This window comes from Giraffa tippelskirchi, chromosome 4, assembly GCF_054371585.1.
Source record: "Giraffa tippelskirchi isolate mGirTip1 chromosome 4, T2T-mGirTip1v1.2.pri, whole genome shotgun sequence".
Taxonomy (NCBI): Eukaryota; Metazoa; Chordata; class Mammalia; order Artiodactyla; family Giraffidae; genus Giraffa; species Giraffa tippelskirchi.
In genome coordinates, this window is record NC_137278.1 from 1,479,994 (window position 1) to 1,494,823 (window position 14,830).

Sequence of the window (14,830 nt, forward strand, 5' to 3'; positions counted from 1 at the left end):
ATTCAAGGCTCCGCCCCTCCCCAGGCTGCCCTGCTGGCCAGCACCCCCACCCCACCCCGCACCTTCCCTAGGTGCTCCGACTCCATCTGGCCCCTCCCCGTGGTCCAGGGCCCACCCGATTTCTCATGGGGGCACTGGCTGTGATCCAGGGAAACCCCCAGGAGACCCCGGCAGCAGGTGCGCCCTGGCCAGTGGGCACGCCTTTCTTCCTCGGCATGTCCCTCACCAGCGGGCTCAGGCCTCGAGCAGCTGGCCTCTGCCCTCCGTCTCATCTCACATTCTCCCGACCCTGGGCCAGAGCCCAAGGGCATCACTGTGACCTGCAGGAACTCGGCCCACGCCCCCGTGGTCTCCTCGCCCAACCGGCTCCCCGTCTCATTTTGGCAGCTCCAGATCCCGAGGGGCCCCGGGGACGGAGCGGATGTTGTTGGACGCCCTCATGCCGACTCCGAGGGCATGTCAGCTCCTCCCCTCTCTGGTTCGGGTGCGGTGCCAGCTGGACCCAGCTCGAGGCGGGCACTGGCTCCTCCCCAGGCCCACATCCCTGGCCTGCCGTCCACCCTGCCAAGGAGGCCAGCTGCCTCAAGCAGAGCAGAGGGTGGGGGCGGGGATGGAAGGCCACCCCCTGCCTTGACCTCGAGTGCTGAGGCTGGCCCCGAACTCTGTCTTGTGAGAGGGGAGTTACTTTGACCTGTGTCTTCTCTGGCCTTCTCAGGCTGCGCTAGTGGTCAAGAACCCGACTGCCAGTGCAGGAGAAGTAAGAGACCAGGGTTCGATCCCTGGATCGGGAAGATCCCCTGGAGGAAGACATGGCAACCCCCTCCAGGGTTCTTGCCTGGAGCATCCCAGGGATGGAGGAGCTATAGTCCACGGGGTCGCAGAGTCAGACACGACTGAAGCGGCTTGGCACGCACGCACGCAGCACGTGCCTCCTCCGGCCACGTGAATCCCCAGGGCACTGCAGAACGGCCCTGCCCTGTGCAGACCTCAGGGTCCCCTCAGAAACGGGGCCCGACTTGACAGCTACAGGCCCGGCCACGTGGCCTGGGCTCCCTCGACGCGTGAGGGTCTCTGTCTCAGGGAGCCCAGGTGGGGCTGGCCGCTCATCTCCTGGACCCCCCGTCCTCCTTGTGAGCCAACTGGCTGGAGAGGGCCTGGCTTCACCTTCGCCTAATTCTCAGCAGGGTCTTTGCAGATGCCCCCCCCATGCCGGAAGTGGGTGCCTGGCCCAAGCTCCTTCTAGTGGCGGCTTGGAGGAGCCTGTCTGGATGGAGTGGGTGGACTCCCAGTGGGGCTGTCCTTGGACTGAGACTCACTCGAGGGGTAGGGACCTCCAGGGCAATTCTCGAGTTCCGACCTTTGCGGGCCGGATGCCTAGGGACCCCGTGGGACTTGTGTCCTGACCACGCCCTGACCTCCTCCCCCGCGAGGCACACTCGTACTGGAACACGGCCTCAAGGATCCAGAAGCCTTCGTCATTTTCAAAACCTGCCGAAATGACAAATGAAGCGCAAACATCTCCTAATATTTTTATTGTTCCTTAATCGGATAGTACAAAGTTTCCCTCTTTTTTACTTAAAAAATGTACTTTCCGCACACTGCTGCCCACAGGAGCATTTCTTTCCCTTTGGAAACCAGAGTTTCCCGAGAGGAGCCCTTCTCCGTGGTTACACTAAGATAATTTAACAAGAAGAGGGTATTTCCTTTAATGATTATCAACCTTGATCATCTCTACTAGGGCGAACACTGATGTGTGTTTTTTTATTTTTTTCTTTTGAGAAACAAAAAACCATCCACTTATTAATCCAAACTACGGCATTGCATTTACAACATTCATGGCATCAACTAAAGAGATACGTCACCACCTCAAGGGAACAACAGATGGACACTGCACGATGGGGCTACGGGGTACGAGGGTCCGGACGCCGTGGCCTGCGCCTGTCCGCACGCACGCCGGCCGCCGCTCCGGGGGACTAGACATGGGTCCACGGGCTACGGAGTCTCACAACAGTTCCTCTAGGACACAACACACGGGTGAGGACGGCGGTGGTGATGAGATGCAGCTACACTAGCCTACGTCGCCCCTCCGTCGCCGAGCGCAGCCCGGGGCGGGGGTGGGGGCGCTTCAATGAGACACGACACTCACGTCCATCGAGCTGACCACGATCTACGGACAAGTCCATGCGATCCTAACAGTGGGTTGTTCTCGGTGAGAGCTGGCCAACAGTCATTGCCTTATGTCTTGAGTATATTGACCAGAAAGGGGGACCAGGGCAGGGGAACCAGGGAGCCCTGGGGCTGTAGCTCAGCCGTCAATACGGGGGCTTCTTCCCACGTCGGGCGCCCTCTGGCTGGAGCTTCAGAAACGAGGGGGCAACGCCCCCCCGTCGCCCCCGCCCGAGACGCCGGAGTCCACGTTGCTGATGAGTTTTCAAAACGAGCCTTGTTCGTCTCACCCACGTTAACTTGGCAGCTGTTCCACAGGAGTTTCCAGGCAGGTGAGGACGCGGAGCCTCGGCCCTCCAGGGCCGGGGGGACTACAGCTCGTCAGACCGGATGACATGGAAGAGGGTGACGTTGTAGAGGATCTGGTGGCCGTTGTTCCAGGCGTACAGGGCGCGGTCCTTGGGGTTGTAGTCCAGCATGGAGATGTGCGAGTACTTGTTCTGGAAGGGGATGTCGATGTACTCGTATGTGGAGGCGTTGGTCTGGTAGGCGTAGTGCACCTTGGTGCCTCCCGAGTAGCCGTTGGTGACGTAGAGCGTCCCGCAGATGATGAAGGCCTCGCCGGCGCTGCGCTTGGGGTAGCTGGTGTTCCAGGTCTGCAGCACCTGCAGGGACACCGGGTCCAGCTTGCTGATGACGATGTTGCCGGCGTTCTGGTTGGTGGCGTAGACGGCCCACAGCCCGTTCTCGTCCACCATGAGGTCGATGTCCGAGTGGCCGCCCCAGGCGTAGTGGTACATGTTGTTGTAGCCCGCGTAGTCCAGGCTGCGCGTCTTGAGGATGGTCTCCGTCTTCAGGTCGAACCGGATGACGATGTGACTCTGGAACTTGTTGAAGTAGATGGAGCCGTTGTAGACCACCTGCCCCGTGCCGGACCAGGGGTGCGGGAGGCGGTGGGACGTGAAATTGTCCGTGGTCATGAACTCCAGCATGGATTTGTACTCGCGGACAAAGCGGTTGTTGTGGTAGCCGTCCATGTACCAGACCTGCGGGGACAGTGGACCTGTCAGTGGCGGTGAAGGAGGGGGACCCCCCACCCCAGGAAGGCACCCCCTCCTAGACTGGGGGTCTGGTGACTCGGAGCCCTGGGTGCGAGTTGGAAGGACCTGGAGTGAGCAGACTAAACAAGGTCACGTCCCTTCTCCAAACCCATGGGGTCCTTTCCCAGGGGCCACCTCCCCATCAGGAAGGAAGCATCCAGTCTGGAGAAAGGACACTGTGCATGGACGTGGGACCCACAGTGGCTCTGGGCATGGCCGGCAGGCACCCTCTGCTCTTCCTGCCAAGTGGGTGGTGGCAGAACCCACTACAGGCCCCTGAGAGTGTCCGTCTGGGTGCCCCTGGGCTGTGGGTCAGCGGGCCACCTGCCTCTCCCGCTCTCCCGGGCGAGGGCGCACGGCAGCTGTCTCCTCTCATCTGGGAAGGTTGGCCTCCGTCAGCGTGGGACACCGCCCTCCACAGGACGCTGGGCCGAGGGCATGGCCGCCCGGGCTTGCATGAGGACGCGTGCCCACAGCACCGGCCAGTTGGTGAGGCTGACCACTATCAAGGTCGCCAGGAAGGGCGACGCTGGGCACCCTGGGGGCACATGCGTCAGGCCTCTCCCTCCGTGCCGGCCCTCACAGCGGGCCAGACTGACTCACCGGCCCCGCGGGGGGATGTCATTAATTTGGCAGAAGGGATGCTGCCCATATAATCATGCCCAGTCCCGGGCAAGTGCCTTTCCCTGAGGAATCTGGGCTTCCCTGGGCTCTGAGAGCGCAAACCAATCGCGACAGCAAACCCGACGAGGCCCAAGTCAGGGGTTACAGAGGAAGAGCTCTCCCATGATTGCTTAAATGCCAGTTGACTCGAAAACTGTCTAGACTTTATACAAAACGCTTTAGTCATTTTCAACCAATCTGGGAGCAAATTAGAAAGCAATGCAGTTAGTCAGAGGAAAGTCTGCCAGGCTAATGCCATTCCCGGTACATCTGTCTGGCAATAAGACAGCTGCTTTATCCGTCAAGGGCTCCTCTGGCTGCGGGAGAGATTAAGGATGTGGGAGCTCTCAGACGTGGTTTTACACATGCGTTAAAAATTAAAAACAGCAACAACAACAAAACGCACCCTTGTTCCTGAGACACCCATTCAGTGCTCAGAGGCAGATGTGCTTTCTGTTTTAACAAGATTCAAATAAACAAAGAACTGGGTCTCATCTGAGGCTGCTCATTGTCCCCGGCCTCTGTCAGAGCTGCCCTCAGTGCTGTGGGCAGAGCTGGGTGAAGTCAGCATCCAATTTTTAAGGATTTTTAAACTATAAATAAAGCTGAGCGCAGAAGAATTGATGCTTTTGAACTGTGGTGTTGGAGAAGACTCTTGAGAGTCCCTTGGACTGCAAGGAGATCCAACCCGTCCATCCTAAAGGAGATCAGTCCTGGGTGTTCATTGGAAGGACTGATGCTGAAGCTGAAAGTCCAATACTTTGGCCACCTCATGCGAAGAGCTGACTCATTGGAAAAGACCCTGATGCTGGGAAGGATTGAGGGCAGGAGGAGACGGGGACGACAGAGGATGAGATGGTTGGATGGCATCACTGACTCAATGGGCATGAGTTTGAGTAAACTTCGGGAGTTGGTGTTGGACAGGGAGGCCTGGCGTGCTGCGATTCATGGGGTCGCAGAGAGTCAGACACGACTGAGCAACTGAACTGACTGAAAATGCCCTTTCCTTCGATCAGTTGGCACGTTGGACACAGGGCACAGCACTTGGCAAACGCAGTTGAGGGTGGGAGGGCAAATTAGGTGGTGCAAATTAGGGAGGTGCTAGACGTTTGCCAACCAGCTCTCGGCCTGGAGGGCTGAAGGCACTGCGAGCCCCTCTGCATAAAGAGAAGCTCATCACAGCCCCAAAGGCCCTGAGGGCAGCAGGCGCCCCCCCAGTCCTCTGCGTTCACTCCGGTCTCACCTCAGATGCCTTGTCCTTCTCCGCCCGCCCCGCGTCCCCGCCCAGCCCGGCCCCTCCGGGATGCGGCCCAGAACCGCTGAGGCCTGGAACCAGTGCCCTCCACCTGGCTGGGCCCCTGGGAGCTTTCACACCCGGAACAACCACACAGACCTGCAGGTGGAGCTGGGCACGGGCTGCTTACAGCCTCCAGGTGACTCTAACATTCGGCAGGGTCCCCGAGACCACACCTTCCAAATGCGCAGTTTGGAGAGGCCCAGAGGGGAGGGTCTCACCCGGGGTCAAAGGTCAGTCCACCACCCCCGCTGCCCGCCTTCGCCTTCGCTGGGCCACTTCCTCCCAGGCTCCCGCCCCCAGGGTGAACCACCGCCGCCTGGCAGGACGGCTCGGGCGGCCCTGGGGGCTGAGAGCACTGGTGACCTCAGGGCCAGGCTCGACGCAGGTGGCAGCTCCCCGTGCTCATGGTCCTGCGGGAAGGACGGTGGGGCCCGGGCTGAGGAGGGAAGAGCAGAGGGCACACGGGGGTGAGAAGCCAGGACAGCCCCAGGCAAGGAGCACTCAGGGCAGCACTGCCGACAGAAGGAAGGTCCCGGGCGACGGGGGAGAGGAGGCCCCCCGTAGGTCTGAGGCCAGCGTGCCCCCTCCCCCATCCACGAGGGTCTTCTCACCAGAAAAGAGAAAACAAAGCAACCCGCAGCTTCTTCCCCGGTAAACACCACATCTAGAGCGAGATACCACGCCTAGAGCGGAGGTGGCGACCAGCCCACTTCAGAGACACTTGCTCCTCGGAAGGAAAGCTATGACCAACCTAGACAGCACATTAAAAAGCAGAGACATCACTCTGCCTAGGAAGGTCCGTCTAATCAAAGCTATGGTTTTGCCAATAGTTATGTATGGATGTGAGAGTTCAGCCATAAAGAAAGCTGAGAGCTGAAGAATTGATGCTTTTGAACTGTAGTGCTAGAGAAGACTCTAGAGTCCCTTGGACCGCAAGGAGATCAAACCAGTCAATCCTAAAGGAAATCAACACGGAATATTCATTGGAAGGACTGATGCTGAAAGAGAAGCTCCAATCCTTTAGCCACCTGATGCGAAGAGCTGACTCATTGGAAAAGACTCCGATGCTGGGAAAGATTGAAGGCAGGAGGAGAAGCCGGTGACAGAGGACGAGATGGTTGGATGCCATCACCGACTCAATGGACATGAATTTGAGCAGACTCCAGGAGATAGTGAAGGACAGGGAAGCCTGGCATGCTGTAGTCCATGGGGTCACAAAGAGTAGGACATGACTTAGTGACTGAACAACAACAACTTTTTTAGTTTTGATACTTAATTCCCATCAGACTGGTTGGTGTATAATTGTTTTGGTAATTAATGATAAGCACAATATCTTTTGGCATTTTAAACTGTTTTGAATTATTTCTATAACATTAACTTTTCAAGTAATTGTTTTGTTTCCATATCTTAATTTTAAGTATTTTGAGATCAAGAATGATGTGTATTTTCTTTCAGTTTCACTGATCATGATTAATAAATTGACTAGTTGATAAATTAAATATATTCCTAAAATGTATAAAGGTAGTATTCAGATGGACGGCAAGAGATCACATGAAAAGTTTATAGGAGGATACTAACCTGTTTGCATTTTTCTTTACATTTAGAACCACAAAAAAATAAAAGGTCATGAAACTTACTGGCTGTGACCATAGCTGAAAAAATAAAAAGAAGTATGTGGGCCGGTCACTGCTGAGAAAAAGGCTGCTTCTGGGCTGGGTGGAGGACCACCAGAGCCCAGCACCCAACTGGCGCTTAGTAAATGAGCTAACCTGGTTTTAACAGCCCAGCACAAAGGCAGGGGGACAGGAAAGTACCCTCGAGGGCTCCCGGACAGGGGTCCCAAGGCAATTCCCCACCCCCACTGTTAGCCACAATCCCTCTTATCTCATCCCTGTGGCCTCCTGCACTGAAGTTGACATAGATTTATTTTTTTGGAGTGAGTTATTGGTCTCCTGTGTGTGTGTTTGCATGTGTGTATGTGTGTGTGATCAAAATCAGACAGAGAAGGAAAAGATCAAAACACAACACAACAGTGCCCTCCAGATCAATGGCCAGACCTGGGGACGTGTCGCTGTGAGCTGGCGGCTGTGCTGAGCTTACGGCTTGAGGCAGGGCTGCCAACTGCCCAGAATTACGGAGGGGCCCCCAGGGTTCCCTGCCAGCAAGCTGGTCCCCTCCTCAAGGAGTCGGCTTCTACAAAGGCCGCCCTCCCACCTTCCCGCTTGCCCTCCATCCATCACCAGAGCCCCCCTTCCTGGAGAGTAATCAAACTCATCAAGCAGAAAAGAGATATCTAATTTCCAAAAGCCTCCCTCACCACAGCGATGGCTTTGGGAACTGATGTCTTCACGATAAGGGGGCTTCTATGAGCCCAGATATTTGGTACCTGAGAAAAGATAATTTGACAAGCGCTCACTACAAAAAGAGCCGACTCATGGGAAAAGACCTTGATTGCTGGGAAAGATTGAAGGCAGGAGGAGAAGGAGACGACAGAGGGTGAGACGGTTGGATGGCATCACCGACCCAATGGACATGAATTTGAACAAATGCCGGGAGATAGTGGAGGACAGAGGAGCCTGGCGTGTTGTAGTCCACGGGGTCGAGAGAGCCGGACACGATGGAGCGACTGAACACCACCACGAAAATAAAGCTGACGTTGACCTGGGGACAAGAGGCACATCCGTGGTGTCGGCTGGGGTGGAATCCTTCAGACTGGGGTTCGTCCTCTGCAGCACCAAGGTCATTGGTTCTGGCTCGCGGATGCCAACAAGTCTGCTGGATCACAGGGTGTGTGTGACCCAGCAGGAGGTGGGGAGAGGGCAGTGGGGGGGAAGGGTAAGCTGGGAGACAGCCTGAACCTCAGAGGTTAATAAATGGTTAATAAAGCCACTAACCAGCCTTTCCTGAGACCTTGGGCAACTCATGTGAGGCTTCTGGCCCTGGTTTTCCCATCAGCAAAGGGGAGACAAATGATCTCCGGCTGGAGGGCAGCTGTGGCACTCGGCGAGGCCAGGCATGGAGCTCAGCTGAAGGCTGGGCACAGTTGTCGCTGCGTCCGGGAAACCAATGCTTCCTCTCATATTCCAACATGTACACACGACGTGCTCTGCCAGCCCCTGGCACACAGGACCTGCTTTCGGGGTCTGCCACCGTCAGCTTGTTTTCACGTCGGCATTACTGATATTTTCACCCACATCTGTGGCAAGAGCACCCTCCTAACCAAACTCAGAACCAAAGTGGCATTTTCGGGGAGGTGGAGGAGGGGAAGATGAAATTGAAGAATAGGGTAACATGCGGCCAATTAAATCGTTCACTGGTAATTAACTGGTAATTCATTGGCCAATTAAGCTGTTAGAAAACGTCCAAGCACCAGCTCCCTCTCACGACTCTGAAAATGAAAACGAACATCACCCCCAGAATCTCAACCCCGGTATTTCCCAGGTTTGCAGACTGTAGCCGGCCCTGCCCCCCAGAGCCCCGCGCCTTTGCCCCCAGGGATGCGGTGTGGGAAAGGGCTTCTGGGGAGTGGGTGGGGAAGGTAGAGATTGTTGCATAAAGAAGATGCGCAGGCCGCTAGGCAGCGGGAAATGGTCCCTCAGGCGTCTCCCCTAGAAGGAGAGGACTGTGCCAGAGGCACCGTGCAGAATCCCAGAATCCGGACTGAAACAGAAGCCATCACGCCCTCTAAAGGGGGCGCGGCCGGGGAGGTACAGTCTCTAAAGGGGGCGGAGCCGGGGAGGTACAGCCGCTGAAGTGGGCGGGGCCGGGAGGTACAGCCGCTTAAGTGGGCGGGGCCGGGGAGGTACAGCCGCTGAAGCGGGCGGGGCCTGGGAGGTACAGCCGCTGAAGGGGGCGGGGCCTGGGAGGTACAGCCGCTGAAGGGGGCGGGGCCTGGGAGGTACAGCCGCTGAAGGGGGCGGGGCCTGGGAGGTACAGCCGCCGAAGGGGGCGGGGCCGGGGAGGTACAGCCTCTGAAGGGGGCGGGGCCTGGGAGGTACAGCCGCTGAAGGGGGCGGGGCCGGGAGGTACAGCCTCTGAAGGGGCGGGGCCGGGGAGGTACAGCCTCTGAAGGGGCGGGGCCGGGGAGGTACAGCCTCTGAAGGGGGCGGGGCCGGGGAGGTACAGCGTCTAAAGGGGGCGGGGCCGGGGATGTACAGCCTCTAAAGGAGGCGGGGCCGGGGAGGTACAGCATCTGAAGGAGTCTCAAGATTCCTTCCCTTTAAGAATCCTCCAGACCAGGCTCAGAGGAACTCACATTTCTAACCTCCTTTCTCAGTCTGCCGGCAAAGACTTGAGTTTTTTTAAAGTAAGTGCCTATTTTCTAAACGTCCTTTAGGCAAGGAGCTGGATAAGAGAGGCCCCGGGCTGTTGGACGGTTCACTCTGGGTGTCAGCGGTCAGGCTAGTGGGCCACCAAAGGACAGGGAAGCCACAGCGCCTCCCCTGCTCCGAGAACCAGAGCCCTGGGCGTGCCGAAGCTCCCTTCCGTGTAAGGCTCCCACAGGGTGCGGTCAGGGTCGCCATCCGGGCTGAGCCGGCCGGCGCCACCCTCCCAGCCAGCCCTCTGCTCCCCACACCCCGAAGGGACTCCAACCACAGACCTCGGCTCCCCCCCACCCCGCGCCCCCCGCATCCCCATCAAGACGGATGTGGTGCTTGCTCGCCTCTTTCCTTTTATGAGGTTTTTACCCAGGGGGAAGAGTCTAGAAAAAAAAGAGCATGGCTTTTTTCCTAAATCAAAAGAGAACATGAGTTTCCATCAGCCATGAAAGGAATGGCAAATGAAACACAAATGAGAAGTCATTAAAACAAGGCCTGACCACTCTCTTCTCGAGAGTGGGGGCAGGGCTGAGAGTGTGGGAGATTTCAGCGCAGAGAGCCCCCCTCGGCTCCCAGGGGCAGAGCCGCACCTGGGGAGGGGGTCGCAGGCCTCCCTGCCCCACGCCGTCACTGCCACGGTCATCCTCACATAGGACCCGCCTTGCAGTTTTTGACTCGGGGTTAGCACAGGGACCTCAGCAAGGGACCCGGGCCACTTCCCAAGGCCCCCGGAACCCCTGCCCCCTTACCAAGGGGCACCAAACTTCGCTCATTCACAGACCCCACAGACCCTCCCAGACCCAGGCCCGACGGAGGAGACACTTACCCTGTTATCACCTTCTGGGGCCAAGGGGTCGGTCATCCAGGAACCAAACCTGGAGCCGGAGGTCTTGATGGTCACAGGGTCACTTATGCCGGTCAGCTTGCCACACGCTGGAAGAGAGGGCCCAGTGCAGGAGGGTGAGTGCCTCGGCCCGACCCCCACACCGCCCCTCCCTCGGCTGCGACCGGGTGCACCTCCCTGCTCTTCCCAGGACACCCCCCCAAAGGGCAGAGAGGCCATCCCCTCCCTAAGGCAGAGAGCAACTGAGGCCAGGGCGGGTGGGGAGAGGGAGGCGCAGCCCCCCAGGCCTTGGGCGGGGGTGGGATGCCAGAACTACGTATCTGGGGGGGGGTCGGCCTTGCTCAGGCGCTGTCTTCTCCAGGGAGCGGGGGCAGCAGCAGCCGGACCTCCTAAGGCTGTTGGAGAAAGTCTACCCAAGCCCGGGTGCCAAATGGAAGGTGCCGGACAGCCAGAACCAGACTGGGAGAAGGCTGCTCCTTCCCATTGGAGGGCCCGTGAGCTTTCCCGGGCTCCCTACTGCCTGGAGGAGGCGCCCAGGGGCCAGGGGGCTGGAGTGTGAAGGCAAGGACGAGCATGACGCGTGGGGGTGACGGTGCCCTGGGTGTGCCCTCGGCGCCCTCCCCCCACACAGACGGAGGCTGGAGGCTGACCGGCCGGCTGGGACGTCCTCGGGGCCACACTGCCACTCAGGCAGGGCTGAGCTGAAAGCCTGCACTCCCAGGCGTCCAGCAGAAATCCCCCTCCTGCCACCGGGACGCCAACCTGCACACATGGCCCTGAAGTCTTCAGGAAAACGTGAACTCAGCCGGCCTCACAAGGACAGAAGGTTCCTGAGCCACAGAAGCCCAGTGGCCCCTGGATGTAGGCAGCGGCAGGCGCTGCCCGTGGGGTCGTCCCCATCTGCAATAGCCTCCCTTTCCTCCAGACCTGGCCCGAGTGTGTCTCCGGCTCTGCCCATTCTGCTACACTGCCACCGTATTAGCAGAGGCGCAGGTTGGTCTGCCAAGTTCAGAGAACAGCTGCATGTCTTCAGAAGATCGCCTGTGACTTAACCCAGGGGACTGTGGTTTAGCCGGGGGTTGTCCCACCAGGCGAGGTGGGCCCAGCCTCGGGAGCTGGCCCCAGGGAGAGGCCCATGCCCACCGCTGCGGTGTCTAGGGTGCCTCCCACGCTCTCCCCAAACGTAAAGTGGGGTGAGTACATCCATAAGCATCACTGAACAAGACTGGAGAGATGGCCCTCGCCCCCCGCCAGCACTCCTGTCCGTCTCTGTGTTGCCCTGACAGCTTGCATCCGGGCATTGCAGAGGCTGTGGGCAGGGATCAGGGGCCGACTGCAAGCAGAAGAAACGCGGCTTTACCCCCAAATTCCGTCAAGTCACACGGCCCCGCTCCCCAGGCTGCTGCCTATGGCCCAGATTTGAGAAAGGAACTCAACTATTTTTACTTGTCCATCCCTTCCCAGGATCTATTTTGCCTGTTCCCCTTTCAGGAGGAATTCCGAATTTTCCTTTTTAAACACTGTCCCCTCAGGGCCCTGGCCCTCACTGGCGAGGCAGGAAGGCGAGTCTGCAGACAGGCCGGGGTCACTGCAGAGAGCAAGTCGGCCCAGCCCTGTCCACACCCCATCTTCGGAGGACAGATGGACGTTACATCCAGGTTAGCCCGTGTCTATAGCACCCAGAAGCGAGGAGAAAGTAACTGGGTCCTTGGAAGTCTCGAGAGAGAGTGTGCTCTTCCCCGAGAGCCCTGAAGGTCTGGAGTCCTCCCCACTGCTGAGCCGGGACAGTGGTCCCGTTGGCCCCTGGAAGGAGAAGTCTCAAGGCATCACGACCGACCCCAGGGCGTCACGGTTCTGCCTCGGGTGGGACGCCCCCTGGCACTCATCACAGCACACCGCCCAGCGAGATGTCCGTCTCACCAACGCTCTGCCCCACCTTCACCGGCCACACCCGGCCTGGGATGCGCTCCCCCAAGGGGACAGACTCCCCCAAAGGGGACGGACTCCCCCAAAGGGGATGCACAGCCATCCTCTACAACACATTCAGAGGGCAAGGACAGCGGGTGGGCTCCCAGCACAGCTCGGCCGCTGGCCCAGTTCTCTGCGCCCCCACGACTGTGCCTGGGCCGATCCCCCCAGTGGGAGAGCCAGACCCACCCCGCACCTTCTTCTGTGGTTACCTACACTGATGCCGCTGCAGGGCCCGCCTCCTTCTGGACCATACCCATCCTGTGTCCCAAGCCAGGTGGGGCCCGCACACCCCTGGGCATAGACCTGGGCGTCTGGGTCTCACCGGCCCGACAGGACACCCCGGGATGCCCGTCCCCCACAAGGCTCAGCCTGGAGCTGTCCAAAATGAATGAATGAATCAATGAATGAATGAATTGCCTCTCAGGAACTGAGAGGGATAACTCTGCACATGCTAGAGCACCCCCCCACCCCCTGCTTTGCCACGTGACCTGGCAGAGGGACGGGGTTGGGGGGTGGGTAAAGGTGGGCCACTTCTGAGTGCGCCCTTCTTATCTGTCAGGAGGACACCCACCTCAGAGGCGGGCGTGGGATGAGCACAGTAACCAGTGTGAGCTCCTAGAAGGATGCCCGTCATGAGTTACGTGCCAGGGAAGGCTGCGGCCACAGGTTCACCCTGAGACGGTGGCCAAGCCCAGGCCGGGGGCTGCCCTGCATGGTCCCGCTGGGTCCGGTGCCCCGTGGCTACGGAGAGGGGGAGCCGGCCGTGGGGGCGTCCGCGGCAGCGCCAGCCCCGCCCTGCCCTGGGCCGAGGTCTCCCCCGGCCCCTCGGAGGGAGCCTTGCAGTCACCGGTCGGCCGGGGGGCCCGCTTGCCCAGTGCCTGGCTACAGGCTGGCTCTGCTCTCCTCCGGGGCCGCAGGCTGCCCGCCCTGCTTGAGTCATGGAGTTATTTTTGGTTCTCCGGCCAGACTGGTTCTGCCAAGACCTGAGGAACTGACAGGATCTAAAAAAGGCCCACGGCAGAGCCGCGAGGCCGAGTCTTGGCACATTCAGTTCACGGAAGTGTCCCTCACCTGTCAGGAACGCTCGGGCTTCGGGCTTCGGGCGGGGGGGCAGGGAGGGGAAGGGGGGCAGGCTTGGGAAGCCAGGCAGGGGCAGCAGGCATATCTCAGAGGAGGCTGGTGCAGGGGGCACAGCACCCCCAGCTGGGGCCCCTGAGAGCCCAGGATGGTCTCTGGGGGCCTGGCCACAGCAGCCCCTCTGCTGAAACCCTCGGACACCTGCTCTTCCTAGAAGGAGGTCACTTCTGAACAAGCGTGCGGTCTCCGAGGGGAGCCTGAGCAGGCCCAGGGCGCCATGACCACCCAGGAATCCGGCCAGATGCCAGACTGAGGGGCTGATGGCTGCACGACAGGTGGACCGGTCCCTAGACCGCCCATCGGGTCCGTCTCCCCTGGTCCCAGCTTTTGTCCCATCCAGACCGGGAAGAGTGGAACTGGAAGAGCTGGCCACGCTGGGCGCTCAGACAGACAGATCCCTGCGGACGGGCCACCTGGGCGGGGCCGCCTCCCTGCACAGGAGCCCCGAGGGGCCGCCCATCTCCCCTCTGCACCCGGCAGGGACAGGGCGCTGGGAGCCCCGTCTCCACGGGCAATCCTGAGCACCCCCCGGAAGGAACCCAGTGGGGGGCGGACACCGACCTGCATGGACCCCGCTGAGGTCACTGCCGTGAGAAGCGCTGGAACTTAGGTTCCCTCCATCCTCGCCATTCTAGTCAGTCCCCTGCAGACGGAGACACCCTGAACTCCTCTCTCAAAGCCGAATGTGAATCCACGTGTACTCATTTATACACTGTCCCTGGCTCCGTCCAGGCCCCTGGGGAGGAGGTGAGGGCCCCTCTCTCTGTCTCCTTGACCTTTCTGACAGAGACCTTGAGCACTGGAGGCCCAGCACGGGTGGTCTGACTGGGGGAAGCCCTAAACTTAGCTAGTTGCTCTCTTATTTTGGGCTGCCCAGGTGGCGTTAGTGGTAAAGAGTTCCCCTGCCAATGCAGGAGACGTAAGAGACACGGGTTTGACCCCTGGGTGGGGAAGATCCCCTGGAGGAGGGCATGGCAACCCACTCCAGCGTTCTCGCCTGGAGAACCCCATGGACAGAGGAGCCTGCGGGCTGCAGTCCAGGGGGTCATGGAGTCACAATCAGTTGGACACGACTGAGTGCACACACGCGCACTCTCATCTTACAGACAGGAGAACTCTGGCGCTATCGGGACACGTGGGTGAGTATGGGCGGCTGGATCTCACGTCTTTGGCCGCAGCTGGTTTGCGGCGTCTGACTGCAGGCCGTCGGCGCGGCAGGCGGTGAAAGCTCGGGGGCGGGGCTGCCGGGCAGTCCTGCCTCCCCTGCCTGGGAACCAGAGGACTCCTGAGAGACACTGAGCCCAGGGTCCAGTTCCCGAAGTCCGAGTTTCAG

The 14,830-nt window shown here is 59.5% G+C and overlaps 1 protein-coding gene across 4 annotated transcripts in view; it reads right to left on the reverse strand.

The window, feature by feature from the left end:
- Positions 1-1,517: 1,517 nt before the first annotated feature.
- Positions 1,518-14,830, reverse strand: part of OLFM1 (olfactomedin 1) — a 39,478-nt gene continuing 26,165 nt past the window's right edge. For all 4 annotated transcript variants that reach the window (XM_081587446.1, XM_081587443.1, XM_081587445.1 and 1 more), the window contains 2 exons: positions 10,372-10,478; positions 1,518-3,212 (listed from right to left, as the gene is read on the reverse strand). In XM_081587446.1, coding sequence (XP_081443572.1) covers positions 2,538-3,212; positions 10,372-10,478 — 782 coding nt within the window. In that variant the 3' untranslated portion in view covers positions 1,518-2,537. The remainder of the gene's footprint in view (positions 3,213-10,371; positions 10,479-14,830) is intronic.